Raw genomic sequence first — 14,493 nt, forward strand, 5'->3', positions numbered from 1 at the left:
TATTCTAGGGCTGAGGTTTTTTCCCATTCATATTGTGACTTGTTAAATAGGAAATGTATAAAAATGTATAATTTCTAGCCTATTATATTTGTATTTTTAGAAGAAACTGGAAGTGAACATACAGACCAAGAGAGGGAAAATGGAAGGACTGATGAAAAAAGTCAGAGTCAAAAGAAATCCTAAGGGAAAAAATGGATGTTAATTTTGAATGGAAATTAAATGCAAAGAAAAACAAAAACTTACAATGGAGGAAAGATAGTGAAGGGAGAAATATGAGAGGTAATTAATAAGTAGGGTGAATTTTTATTTTATTTTTTATAAATGGCGCCATATGACAAAGTACTTTAAAGTTTATGAAGTACTTTTTTAATCAAATCTAGAATTATGAGTATTAGCCACTCCACAAAAGATGAAAATGAAGCTAAGAAAGGCTAAATGCTTCACCCAGAATCACAACTAGTATATGTCAGAGGGAAGATTTGAACCCAGATCTTCTTACCTCAAAGGTCAGCCCTTTGTCAACTATGCCATCCTTCCTCACATCAAAACAAAATGTTTCCAAATTTGTGTTGCAAAACTATAGTATGGAATAGTGGAAAGAACCCTGGATTTCCCCACTGACATGGGCTCTCAGTCCTCCGACCAACTGTATACAACTAGAAAAGGTGCAGAACAGTTTGTGATTTGTTCTGGAAGAGATCATTTTCACTAAGTGTTCCCTATACCAATGAAATCACAGATCGAGCCCCACCCCCTAAAAAAAATTGGATCAGGGGAGAGTCCATACTTTTTAAAAAATAAAACCTTTAGAAAATAATTTGTTTTAGTTATCAATTCCTTCACATTATATATCCAAGAATCTTTCAGTATACAATAGGGGTATTTTGACCATTTTAGATATTTTACAGATTTTTAAGGCACAAGTAAGAAGAACTTCTAAAATTTTAACACAATGAAATAATCTGTTTCAGATGAGTCTATATAAACATAAAGATATCTATTACTTACCTCTGAATTTCTTGGGAGGGTTGGCAAGATCACCAGCTTCTGGATGCACCACACATCTATCATCCACTAGCCTACCAAGAGAAGCATGTTTACACTATTAGTATAGTGTGACTACTAACAAGAAATACATTGAGGTTACAAGGAAAATGACAAATTCTGTAGGGGCTACAGGGAAATGGGCCTATTAATATACTGTTGGTGGAGCTATGAATTGGTCCAGCTATCCCTGGAAGGAATTTGAAACTATGCCCCAAAAGTTAGTAAGCTATGCATGACTTTTAATCCAGTCATCCACTAGGCCTATAAAAAAATAATAATGACTAGAACTTCAGGGGAAACAACATGGAGATAGAATTATAGATTTAGAACTGTAAGATTCAGAGGCTGTCTAGTCCAAAGTCTTCATTTTACAGATGAGGAAACTAAGGCCCAGGAAGAGCTTATATTTGTTCTTGGTGTTATTCAGTTGTTTTTCAGTCATGTCCAAGTTTTTGTGAACCCATTTGGGGTTTCCCTGGCAAAGATACTAGAGTGGTTTGCCACTTTCTTCTCCAGTTCATTTTACAGATGAGGAAACTGAGGCAAACAGGGTTGGGTCACAAAGCTAGCAAGTGTCTGAGGCCAGATTTGAACCCAGGAAGGTGAGTTTTCCTGACTTGAGAACTGGTAGTCTATCCATTGCACCACCTAACTGCTCAAGATTTCATATAAATATATGCAAAATATGTTTGTTGTTGTTCAATTGTGTCTGACTTTTCATGACCCCATTCAGGGTTTTCTTGGCAAAGATACCAGAGTGGTCTACCATTTCCTTCTCCAGCTCATTTTACAGATGAAGAACTGAGCCAAACAGGGTTAAGTGAATTGTCCAAGGTCACACAGTTAGTAAGTGTCTAAGGTCAAATTTGAACTCAGAGAGATGAGTTTTCCTAACTCCAGACTAGTGCACTGTACCATCTAATTGCCCCTGTGTCACCCATGAAATATGTACTGAGAAGGAATTAGCAGCTGTATGCATTAGGAGAAGCCTCATATACAGTAGGCCCTTGAGCTGAGCTTTAAAGAAAACCAGATGATTGTAAGAGGCAGAGGTGTGGAGAGAATAATACCAGAGATATACCCAAATTAAAATTTTTGCTCTGAAACAAATTTGGAAACCAGAAATGTCAATCTGTATCAAGTAAATTCCAATTTGTACTAAAATAGCCCTTTGAAAACTAGTGTAATTAACCAAAATTGAATGAAAATAATGGCTTCAGATTGATTTGGTCACCTTGGGCAGACATTTCCTAAGTATCACCAAATCTACATGATCTAAGTTCCTCAAAAATAAATGCTTATTTAGTCCAGCACTATGGTTCTTCCTTGGTTTTTAGACATACTTAGTTATAGGTCTGACGCATTTACACTGGTTTACTAAAATGTGGTTTTGTAAGAACTTCCAGACATGCAAGAGATCCCTTTAAGAGTTCTTAGAAATTATTTTCGTTTGTTTTTTTTTTTGGTTTTTTTTCTAGAAGTTATTTTCTATAAAACAGGAAGTCACATTGGGTCAAGAGAAAGCATAATCAAACTACAATTCTAAATTCAGTCTGAAACTTGACAACAAAAAGTATTGAACAGTATAAACCTAAGTAACAGAGGTATAAGACAAAGGAAAATTGTTCTATTCATTCAATGACAATAGCAATAACTGATCGAGAGATGTCAAGAAAACACAACACAATGGTATTACAAAGTAAATGCTATTTTCATAGACCTTTTTCTCTCTCTCTCTCACTCTCAAATTCATCAATTATTCCTTCCTTCCTCCTTCAAAAATTCTAGCTGCCATTGTTTAAATAAAGTAGGAGAAAGGAGAAAAGGGGTTGACACCCTGAGAGGAAGCATGGAGTAATGGAAAGAACCCACATCTAAGGACTCAGGATCACTTAGACTCAAATCTCAGATTAATCAAGCCTCAGATTAGTCACCTACTATCTGTGTGTCCTTGGGCAAGTCATTTACCCTCTCGAGTCTGTTTCCTTATCTACAAAATAGAGATGATAATAATTGATAACGATAATAATGACACACTCCCCAGATCACAGGAGTGCTATGAATGAAGCGCTTTGTAAACTCTAAAACTCTCTCTATATGTGTGTCCCTATGATGATCTTCACGGATAGTTCATCAGCTTCCCATTTCCAGGATGAGGTTTGCAAAGCCAGGCAACAAAGGACCACATGCTGTGTGTACATCATTACATATTAAGTGTATAATAGTATTACCTCCCTCACTGATCCCAACATAATGCAAACCATGGCATTGGAAATAACCAGTGAAAAATCATTTGTTAAACAGTGACTGGCCAAAAGTTTTTGATTGTTGGCTAACTATAAGTGATAAAACTAGGACATTTAACTATGAGTAAGCAAAAACAATATCAAGGAGTTAGCTACATACTAAAGACTGATCATAGAAGAGCCAAAATGAAATGACCGCAGATACATGTACTATACATGCATATATAATATGTAATGATGTGTACATATATGCATACGTGTATGTATACCTACATCTATATATGTGTATGAACATAAATATGAATTGTATGTGTATATACATATATATGTATATGTAGCTTCTATGCAAAATCCAGATGAAAATATTTGCCTCACAAGTCTATTAGCCTCCAATCAAGAATCTGCAACCTTTAGAGTATGGGCAGGTACAGTCTAATAAGTACCACCAATTAGTTTCCTAGTCAATCCTCTGATCTCTCTTTAAAGACATTGCAAATAATGTATTGGGTTGAGTCCTTTGATCTCATCCATTACCAAAAGAAATCCCATGAATTAAAAAGACTTGGAATTGCCTCCTTGCTTCTTCACCTGTTGGCTGTGTGATACTAGATATTTTCACTTAATTTGTGCACTTTAGTTTCCTTGTTTGTAAACTGGAAATAATACTGACACAGAGGATTCTCATTATCTGTATCTTCACACTTACCAGTTACAAGAACAGATTTTGCTTTTGTGACAACCTGCAATTTCTTTAGTATAGGGAACTCCTGAAAAGGAAACTCCTTCTAGACATGCAGCTCATCTACTGTTTTGAAAATTAAATGCCTTATCCAGGTGATACAGCTAGCGTATGTCAGAGGTATTACTTAACTGAGTCTTCCTGACACAGAGACTGCCTCTCCATATAGTCACCATGCTGTCTTCCTACTAGGTTGCATACATAATCAAAAGTTATCATACCAAAGAAAAATTCACCAAATAACCGCTCACTTATAAAGCGGATCCCCATGCCAACAGCCCTCCTTGCTCAACACTAATATCTCTTCCCATCATCTGTCACTACCTCTATCATCAATGTCTTTTCTGATTGCTGATATTACTCAAAATTTTACATCAAAAGATTAAGAAAGGGGTTCTTGGGAAAAATGATAATGTCTTTGAATATTTTTGTAACAACAACCCTCCTTATGATCATGCTATGAAAGTACAAACATGAAGTAAAGGATATATCAATGTTGTCCCCCTGAAATTAATATTTGATTCATTTCTTGCTCATTTCAACAGTGAGTATATAACAGCACTTATAGCTTGGATTTTGTTAAATACAAGATAAGCTTTTTTTCATTTTATTTTTCAGGACAAAGCTCAAATCAAACCTTGCCCCACACACACACACACACACACACACATTTTTTTATAATACTATGCTATTTTAAGATTTACTTTAAGTGGTCTCTTTCCATTACTCATTATCTTCAGATGAGACCCACCTATACGACATACCACTGTGATTTCCCAAACAATTCAATTCAATAAGCATTTAACACATGCTCTTAGCATGCAAGGTGGGCAGCTAGGTAGCAGTGGATAGAAGGCTGGGCTTGGAACCAGGAAGACTTATCTCCCTGAGTTCAAGTCTGACCTCAGATACTAACTGTATGAGCCTGGGTAAGTCACAACCCAGTGTGCCTCAATTCCTCATCTGTAAAGTGAGCTGGAGAAGAGGCAAGTCAACCCAGTATCTTTGCCAAGAAAACCCCAAATGGCATCATGAAGAGTCAGTCACGACTGGAACAACTAAACCACAAAATGCTCAAGGTGCTACATACTAGGTAGCACAGTGCATCGCTGTGTTGTAGGAAATCTTGGTATGAAAGAATGAGTTCTTCACTCACATTTGCTAATCTTCACTAAAAAGACAACATAGTTGAAATGTGGCAATGATTATGATAAAGCAAAGGAAGATGGCTGGGATCTGTATGTGTCTGTATCCGCATAAGTATGTGGCAAATAATGTGATATGGGATAGATGATTTGGATAGGAAGATTGACACTCTAGCGCATGGCTAAACAGTAGTGAAAGATGAAAGGGCAATAATTCCTTGAATACATATTGAGCAGTCACTATAAGTTGCCCAAATGGGGCATATTCAGGAAACTGCAAATAGTCTAGCTAGAATTTAGGTACTTATAAAGGTACAATGAGAGAGAAATCTGGAATAATTTGACTAGAATTTGGGTACACATATTGAACAATGAGTTATAAAGTTGGAAAGTTTGCTTGGAATGAGAACAAAGAGGGACTTGAATCCCTGGGTTTGAAAGAAGTTAGACCCAGGCAACCAAAAAAACCATTAGTCACTTACCCCTGATTGTCTCAAAAAAAAAAAAAAAGAAAGAAAAGAAAAAAGAAGAGAAGAGAAGAGAAAAAAGGAATAGCAGCAGAAAAATAAGCAGACCAAAAAGGAAAAAAAAAACTAACCAAATTAAGAAGAAAGTTTCCTAGGCTCATCTTTGCCTCTTCAGCTTCCATTTCTAATTCAGAACTCAGATACCCACCCCTGAACCAGTGGTCTATGATTGGTGAGCATTTCCTTTTATCTTGCCCAGATCCAGTCCCCAGCATAAACTTCTCTATGCAATGTCATACATTCTTCCCACTATTCCCTCCATCAACATTAACTCTAAGAAAAGTAATCAAATCGAACTATCATGCCTGGAAAGGTCCATCATTTGTCCTATGATATGATTCCAATCATCTTTCCCTCTGACTTCATTGGCCACCACTCTTCTCTATGTGTTATCTTCCCTATTAGAATGTGAGCTCCCTGAGCACAAGGACCACCCAGCTTGATTGCAGTCATATTCCCAACACTTAACACAGTGCCTTGCACATACCAGATATTTAACAAATGCTTTTTCATTCATACATTCATTCACCCTATTTCCTTTCTTTCTCCCCATAAAGTCATTGACTCAAGAACTAAAAGGGAATTTAGGGGTCATTTAATCTAACATTTTAATTCTAAAATGAGGAAACTGAGGTCCTGAAAGGTTAGAAGGCATAGCTTGTAAGTTATAAGGGCAAAATTTAAACCTAGATCCAATTCCAAATCCAGTGCTCCTTCCAAATATTGCAACGCTTCACTCTAAGGAATTAACTATAAATTATTTATTCACCTTAATAGCTAAGAAATGGAACTCACATCTTATATCTTCCAAGCTATTTAAAGACACTTCTGTATATGAGTGTATATGAAATTCCAGGTACTCCACACTGACCAAACTTGTCAGGATAGTTTTTAAACAATGTATAAAATTGTGCCTTCATAGGAAAGAGTAATAATGAGGCCTGTAATTGAAGCCCTCTAGATTTTTTTCCTCTACATGCACAAAATAATGTGGTTGTTTGCTGATTATCTTAGATACTAGTCACAGTTAGGAAATAAATACATTATTTTTCTTAAGACTTCTAAGTTTTTTCTTTTGTGAAAACTAATGTTTCATATTTTCTATTTCAGCAGGAACCCAGAAATAATTGCATATAGTACCACAAGCAGAATCCTAGGAGTTAAAAGATGAATAAAAACACTCAGTATTTTTTTAAACCCAGTAAAAAGGAATTTGATGTAATAGATATTAGTCACTCTTCTTCATCTAATATGTGAGAGTAAAGCTCAAAACTTCAGATGTTAGACATTATTTCAATTAGAAATGATACTATTTGAGCCTAGATTCTTACTATCAATTATAGTACAGCACAAATAATATGTTGCTTGTTCGTAATACGCTTTCTTTAAGACATTAAAAATGTGATCTTGCTTTCTCTCAGAAATCCCTTCAAATACATTCTAAAGGAGACTGTTATTCAGAGCACCATAGATGATAAAACCAAAGCACAGGGAAATGTAATGATTTCTATGTTACTACTTGGCAAATTGGAGATTTAAAAAAAATTCCTACAACACTGAAAGTCTCAAGATCCCTAGTGGGCATATTAGCTTCTTAAGATAACATGATTTTTATTTTCCAGTTTTTATTTCAGAAGATCTATTTTGGACATATTGCTAACAAATCTTTGATGATATTAAGATAAGCTTTAAAAAACTGCATTCCTTTCAATGAAATCATTAAAATAAAAAAGATTTTACATCTGAAAATAACTGGCCTTATGGAGACAAGGAAGTACAGTAGCACCCAACCATATGTTTGGGGTCATTCTGTCCTTCAGAATCTACTTTTTATATTGCCTCCAATTTCCCCAATTCGAAGTACTTAACTGGTATTCTTACTGCCAAAACTAAACTGCTATGTTCCTACCTATCTCAAACAAATATCTCTCATCAAAAACTGTTGATAATTTTGCACATGTATTTAAGGGAACATTTAAGACCTTAGCCTCTCCTGAAAGTGAAGAGAAAATATTTTTCCAAAGCAGAAGACAAATGATAAAAACAGAGTCTGTAAGACAGGCAAAGTTCTCCTTGGATCCTTTTGTTTTATCTTGGAACTCAAAAACCACAGCAATCAAAGATTGTTTCTTATCCAAAACTCCCAAAGTCCTTTAGGCAACTGGTTTAGGAATGATGTATGAACTCTAATATTTATCAACCAAACAGATGCTCAAAGCAAATAATTTACATATCAGTCACATGAAAATGTATGCAATTAAGATGCAAAATTCAGTTTCAAGATGGAATCACTTATAATCTGCAAAAAAAAAAAGTAAACTAGCATGTTGTAAAGATTTCAATTGAAATAGTGAAAATTTATTTTGGACATATTACTAAAGAATCTTTGTCAATATTAAGATAAGTTTTAAAAAACTGTATTCCTTTGAAACCAAGTCATACTTCACAGTACTATTTTTTGTGTGATGCATATCAGGTATAGAATGATTCTTTTTCAAATGGTGCATTAGTAATATAACTTAGACACAAAATAATATGTTGCTCTGCATTTTATTCAGATTCCCAGTAGAAAACAAACCACTTCAATTGTGAGGGAATGCCAGAAAGCAAGACAAATTCACCACTTCCTTTTCTCCCACACTTGAGGATGTAGGTGCTATAAAACAGATTTGTTCCCTAAATTACAATTATGATAAATTCAGAATCTTATGACATGATTTTAAATGTACTAATACATAACAAATTTATGATACATAAGAAGTCAATTCTAAAAATGCACCTTTTATTGCAAGGTCTTCTGCCCATAAATTCTAACCAAAATCTAATCTAAGGATTATTTTTAAAAATGAATTGAACATACCAAATCTATACTTGGTATAAAAAACAAAAGTTGCCTTACCAATAGTCTGGTCAAAAAGAGATGGATCCTATGGTCACAGCAACCCATAAAACATGTTTAAAAAAATTTTTAATGGTCCTCGTTCTGTCTTGAGAATCCTTCTCCTGCTTCTATAATGACCATGATGGGATGGCAAAAGATGCTAAGAGCCATACAGCTTTTAGACTATCTGTAAAAACTAACAGTACTTTAAATGTAAGTTCTTTGTCCAATGACAAATGACTTGACATATTGTTCAAATAAATGAATCAGAGGAAGTCATAAGGTAAAGCAATGCATGGGTCACAGTCTTCTTGGAGGTACTAACAAAGGAAGCAGCTCAGTTGGTTTCATAGTATGCCCAGAGATAAAAAGAAACTATTTCCTAGGACACTTGGTTATCTATCTAATCTTTAACTTGTGACTAGGATAAGCAAAAGGATTATCCCAAAAATAATCACAATATAAGACTCAACATCTCTTGCAAACAATAAAGACATAATGGTAGAGTAAAGAGAACAATGGATTAGGAATCAGAAATCGTTGGCTTGAATCCTGGTCTTGCCACTTCCTACCTGTGTAACAACCTTGGGTAAATCACTTGGGCACTCGGGGTCTTGGATCCCACATAGGAAAAATAAAGTATCTCTAAATTTCCTCCTAACTCTCAATCTCTGATCCTTACACACACACACACACACACACACACACACACACACACACACACACAAAAGATAGACATGCAATGACCTTGATAAGATGCTCTGAACCAAGTCAACATATACATTGATATTCAGTGATTTCAATTTGAGGTGGGGAGGGAAAGGGGAAAAGAAAAGAGGAAAGAAAGAAGGCTGTGAAACAACATAGTGAGAATAACATGACAAAAAATGAAATTGACAGGAAATGACTGGTTACTAGTCATAGGAACTGTATCTGTGGGAACAGACTATTGACGCCTTAGAGCAAAAGGTCAAAATCAACATAAAATTAGAAGAAAGAAGAAAGATGAGAAGACATGAAACACAGAACCACACAACTATTGTCATATCTCCATTTGAATAGCTGAATATTTTCATTTGGAATGAAGTTTATTTTCAACCATAAGTACTACAAGTTGATACTAAATCCTAATGTCTTCTTACACACTTGAACTACTTTTTAAGAAAATATTTTTTATTTTGTTTTCAACCTTGTCTTGGAAAAAAAAAGTTTTTTGTGAGCAGTGGACTAGGACTCTCCCAACACTCTGGCTCATGTGAACCAGCTCAAACCTGGGGCCTGACCCAAGAGGGTCATTTTCTCTCTCTGGCTCATTATGCCCTCACTTGGAACTTATTACAGTTAATTTCCAAATACAGCTGAGCTAAGGTATAGTTCATGTCTAGCTTTCCATACATATGTATAAAATAGGTCCCCAGCTCCAGCACAAGCACTCAAGGTTACAATATGAGTAATCACTAAAGGACAACCTGTATTTCCCTGCACAGATAATAAAGAAAATGCAGAGGACTCATGGGAGTCCATAAACTTATAAAGAAAACATTAAATTGCCTGTAAGCTCCTCTCAGAAAGAGGTTTCTCAACAAGTAACACTCTTTCCTTTGTACAAATTGCTAACTGTATTATCAATAAGGTGGTAAAGTCCAGGTCCATCTCACCCCACAAGTCCCAAGTCTCTTTCCACTGAACTTCTCCAAGTCAAAGGAGCAACACTGGCAATCTTCTCCCTTCTCCAAGAAGCACAATGTTCAAGAAATCCCCTTCCTTCTTTCTAAAACGCAAGAATTCCAAACTCTTGAGCTTAAGGCTACCCACAATTCATTTATATAGATAATCAGAGCAATTCCCAAGACTGGCATTGCCCAGGAAATCTCAAGTCTCTGACTATAAGACTAAATTACAGTATCATGCTGCCCAGGGAATTAAAAGACCTCTTTCTCTATACAGGAGGTTGGTGTACAAGAACACTGCTGATGAACTTCTCTTGGGCCAAGTGGGAAAGCACATGTCTGTTTCTGCCATATACTTCTGCATGAACTCTATCACTGCCTCCTCTGGTGCCACATTTTGGCCTAGGAACGTCAGCTTTCAAGTCTCCAGTCTCTAAAATGTGCTCAGAAAGTTATTGGGTAAACAAGACACCACCAGTTACTGGGGAGAGAAGACTGTACACGGAGAGGTTACCCCCTACCACTACCCAACACAATTCTTGTTCAGCTGTGCTCTCTTCTGAGGAGGGAAAAGGCAAGAATGCACCTTCTTCCCTCTCAAAAGGGAGTCTCACACCTTATAAATCAGTCAGTCAGTCAAAAAACATTTATTAAGCCCTTGTTATATGCCCTCAGGCACATCAGTTTAATCAGAGAGCTACTCAAGAAGAGGCCCCTTGTAAACCATCCCTTATACTCTCACCAATTTAAATTAATTATTCTAATGCAGTATAACAGTGTATATCTCAGGCAGCATGGTATAATGCTATGGTTCTCAACATTTTTGGTTCCACAAACCCCCTGGGTATTGTGAAAAATGTATTGTGAACCCCCTACACTGCCCTCATATTCATTCAGATGTAGTCATCAAGTACTTGCAATTTAGAAAAATATGAAGTTTGGCCCAAGGAACCCTGTTTCAGACAATCTGCTCCTCTAACAAGTGATGTACCGCCCACCACTAAATTATGTGCCCCCCTTCCCATCAAAAAACCTCTCCCCCTTTTTTCCTTAGAAGAGTTTAATTGTTGTCAAATGCCCTTTCAATACACAACCTCAGAGGAAATTTCCCACTCTTTTACCAAAGTTTGCCCTAGGAAAAGGCCTTGTTATAACTCTGGTGCAATATTAATAACTTCACTGTAAAAGAACAGGACTGTGCCATACGTAATTATACCTATGAAAAATTCAGAGAAGCATGAAAGGTCATAGGAAGTAACACAAAATTAAATAAATAGAACTAGAAAAAATGTAGATACAATGACTGCAACAATGCAAACGAGGGGGAAAAAACGAAACCAACACTGGACATTTATAATGACCCACCTTGACCTCACATTCAGCCCATATGCTGGCTAGTTATGTTAAATGTTTTTTTCCCCTTTTTTTGCTACAAGGGATCACTCATTGGGAAGGGAAAGGAAAGGAATATATTTGTAAGTGAAGGTGAGATATAAACAAAAAAGAGCAAAAAAATTTTTTGAAGGAATTTGTGTTTGAAAATTGTATTTTAAAAACAGAGTAACTCATACCAGAGTAACTTCCCTTCATATACGTGTATATATATTTTTTTTCTTCTGAGAGGGATGTGTCAAAAGACATATCATACTGCATTTCAGCAAGACATTTGACAAAATCCTTTACCATTTCCTAGAACCTCTGATGGAGAGATATGAACTCTATAAAAATAAAGATATGTGGATACCGAAATCTTTGATTATCTGCACCCCAAGAGTTCATGGGTCAATACCAAGCTGAAAGCATTCAAGAGGAGTGTCCCAGAGCTCTGACCTTGGCCTATTTCTGTGCAATATTTTCCTCATGAGTTGAATGAAGAAATAGATAGCATGCCTACTGAATTTGTGGTTAAAATAAAATTCAGAGGGATAGCAAGTGATTCTTATGATGGAACTGAAATTCACAAATATCTTCACAAATATGTTTAAGCTACAAGTTGAATTTTCATGATAATAAATGTAAAGTCTGACAGATTTTTTAAAAAAACTAATTACACAAATATAGAATGGGAGAAGTGTAGCAAGAAAGTGGTGCAAACATGCAAAAAAAAACCATAGTTGGTTATATTTTTTGATGAGAATAAAAATAATTCCATGCAAGAATGAGCTGAAAGATCTAGGGATATTTGGCATAAAGGAAAAAAAAAGATTTTCTGGTTCTTTAATTTATTCATAATCATCTTAAAGAGTTGTCAGAAACATTGATCTGTATTAACAGAGGGAATTTCCTATCCAGGTGTTGCCTACACCCATGAAATCAAAGGTCTTGGAAAAAAAAATAGAAATAAATTCTTAGCGATGCCCCACAGAGAGCTTTCTCAGGTACCCCTCTAGAGCTGCTAAACATGGCATGAAGTTTTTGCCCACGTGTTCCACAGTAAATTCATGCTATCTAATCTCAGGAGTTACTCTGCAACTCATTCATTCATTTCATGTTTATTCCCTCCCTGTTGTGTTCCTGATAGTACTTGCCCAAACCCAATCTCCCAACTAAACCCCTGCCCCCTTCATATTTCAAGAAGATTGAAACTAAATTCTCTTAATTACCTGTTCTCTACTTCAGAATTTCTCTATATATTCCTCTGTCTTCTATTTCTTTCCCATCTCAAAGAAACATGCCCGTCATTTCCAAGTCTAGTCTTTCTATCTGTACCCTTGATCCCCCTGTCCCTTTCTATCTCCTCCATGACCTTGTTACATCCATCATTCCTTCTCTCTTGCATTTTCAGTAACTTTTAAGCTCCTTCTCATCTGCCTACAAACATGTTTAAGTACCCACTATCCTAAATTACAACCTTGACTTGATTCTTCGGCACCCTTGAGCTACATGCTATTCTATCTCCCTCTTCTTTCTTTCACTGCCAAACCTGTCGCATCTCTTGCTGAATTACTGCTCATCCTCAGCTCATATTCTAACTTATAGCTTTATTTATCACTCTACTGGTCGGGTCTCTTGATGGAAATAATTGTCAAGACAAATGGTGTTTTCTCTGTCTTCATGTCCCTTGACCTTTCTGCTATCACCCTATTCCCAAGGTCTCTATGTCATAGAAAAATCTCAATAAACTGTGGTCTTAGGGTCTACTCTATAGTACATTATTCATTCCTGACCACCTGCACGGATGTTGGTTCCATATCTGTGTGACCTCGGGAAAGTTGTACCAATTCTTTGTGACTTAGGTTCCTTATACTAGATGATCATTAAGGCCCCTTCTAGCTGTCAATGACTGTCATACTCAAAATAAGAGAAGTTCCAGCTCTAAAGTTCATGAATCTATAATGATTAACTCATCTATTTTGTTTGTTTGGGGGGGGGTTGTTTTTTGGAGGGGGGAAGGCAGGGCAATTGGGGTTAAGTGACTGACTCGACCGTCACATGGCTAGTAAGTGTTAAGTGTCTGAAGGCAAATTTGATCTCAGGTCCTCCTGACTCCAGGACCGGTGCTCTATTCACTGCGCCACCTAGCTGCCCCTACTCATCTACTTTAACCAAAGAGATTTCTATGTTCAATTCAATAATTAAGTTATGCTGCCCCAAGGTCATAAACAGAAACTCAGAATGTATATTCCCTTAGAAATAATAATATAAATTGTATGTACAGCTCTTAGGTAGCCCATAAAAGTCTCATAATGTGATTGAACTATAGTACTACTACTAGTAGTCTGTTTCTGATTTAATTATGTATTGAACTGGAAAGGGGTAGGAGACGTCAGGACAGTGGAAGGGCAGGAACAAGGTATCAAGGGAGCTGGAGGGCCTGGCCTGAGATATTAGCCACATGTGAGGTAATCTCCAATTATGACTATAGGATCCCAGACCTAAAAGGGTTAAAGTTCCAGCGGTGAAAAGTCCTTCAGGGCACGAGCTCTGTTCCAGATGGCAAGGTGACCAGAGACTGTGCCCAGGGATTAAAGTGCCCTTATAGTACTCTATTTCCCACAGAAGGAAGTAAGGTCTGTGCTCTCACAATGCTTCACGATCCAAATTTTCTCAGTTTCCTCTAGGGCCAAACAAAGCTCCTACCCACTCCTGATGTTAGCTAGCTAAGTTCCAAAAGGAAAGCAGCTGATTGAACTAATTCACAAGAAAGTATCAATGACTCGTATTCAAAATCAGAGATATTCCTAGTAAGAATCTCAGAGTTCACCTAGCATCCACTTGAAAACCTCTAGTTACTGGGA

General features: G+C 36.4%; 1 protein-coding gene across 3 annotated transcripts in view; it reads right to left on the minus strand.

The window, feature by feature from the left end:
* LOC138175799 (inositol 1,4,5-trisphosphate-gated calcium channel ITPR2) overlaps positions 1-14,493 on the minus strand; it is a 529,022-nt gene that overhangs the window by 447,400 nt on the left and 67,129 nt on the right. For all 3 annotated transcript variants that reach the window (XM_069106292.1, XM_069106291.1, XM_069106293.1), the window contains exon 2: positions 1,009-1,079. In XM_069106292.1, coding sequence (XP_068962393.1) covers positions 1,009-1,079 — 71 coding nt within the window. The remainder of the gene's footprint in view (positions 1-1,008; positions 1,080-14,493) is intronic.

The sequence above is a fragment of the Petaurus breviceps genome, unplaced genomic scaffold (genome assembly GCF_028583685.1).
Source record: "Petaurus breviceps papuanus isolate PSGF00001 unplaced genomic scaffold, PetGlider_PUasm1.0 79, whole genome shotgun sequence".
NCBI classification, from domain to species: Eukaryota; Metazoa; Chordata; class Mammalia; order Diprotodontia; family Petauridae; genus Petaurus; species Petaurus breviceps.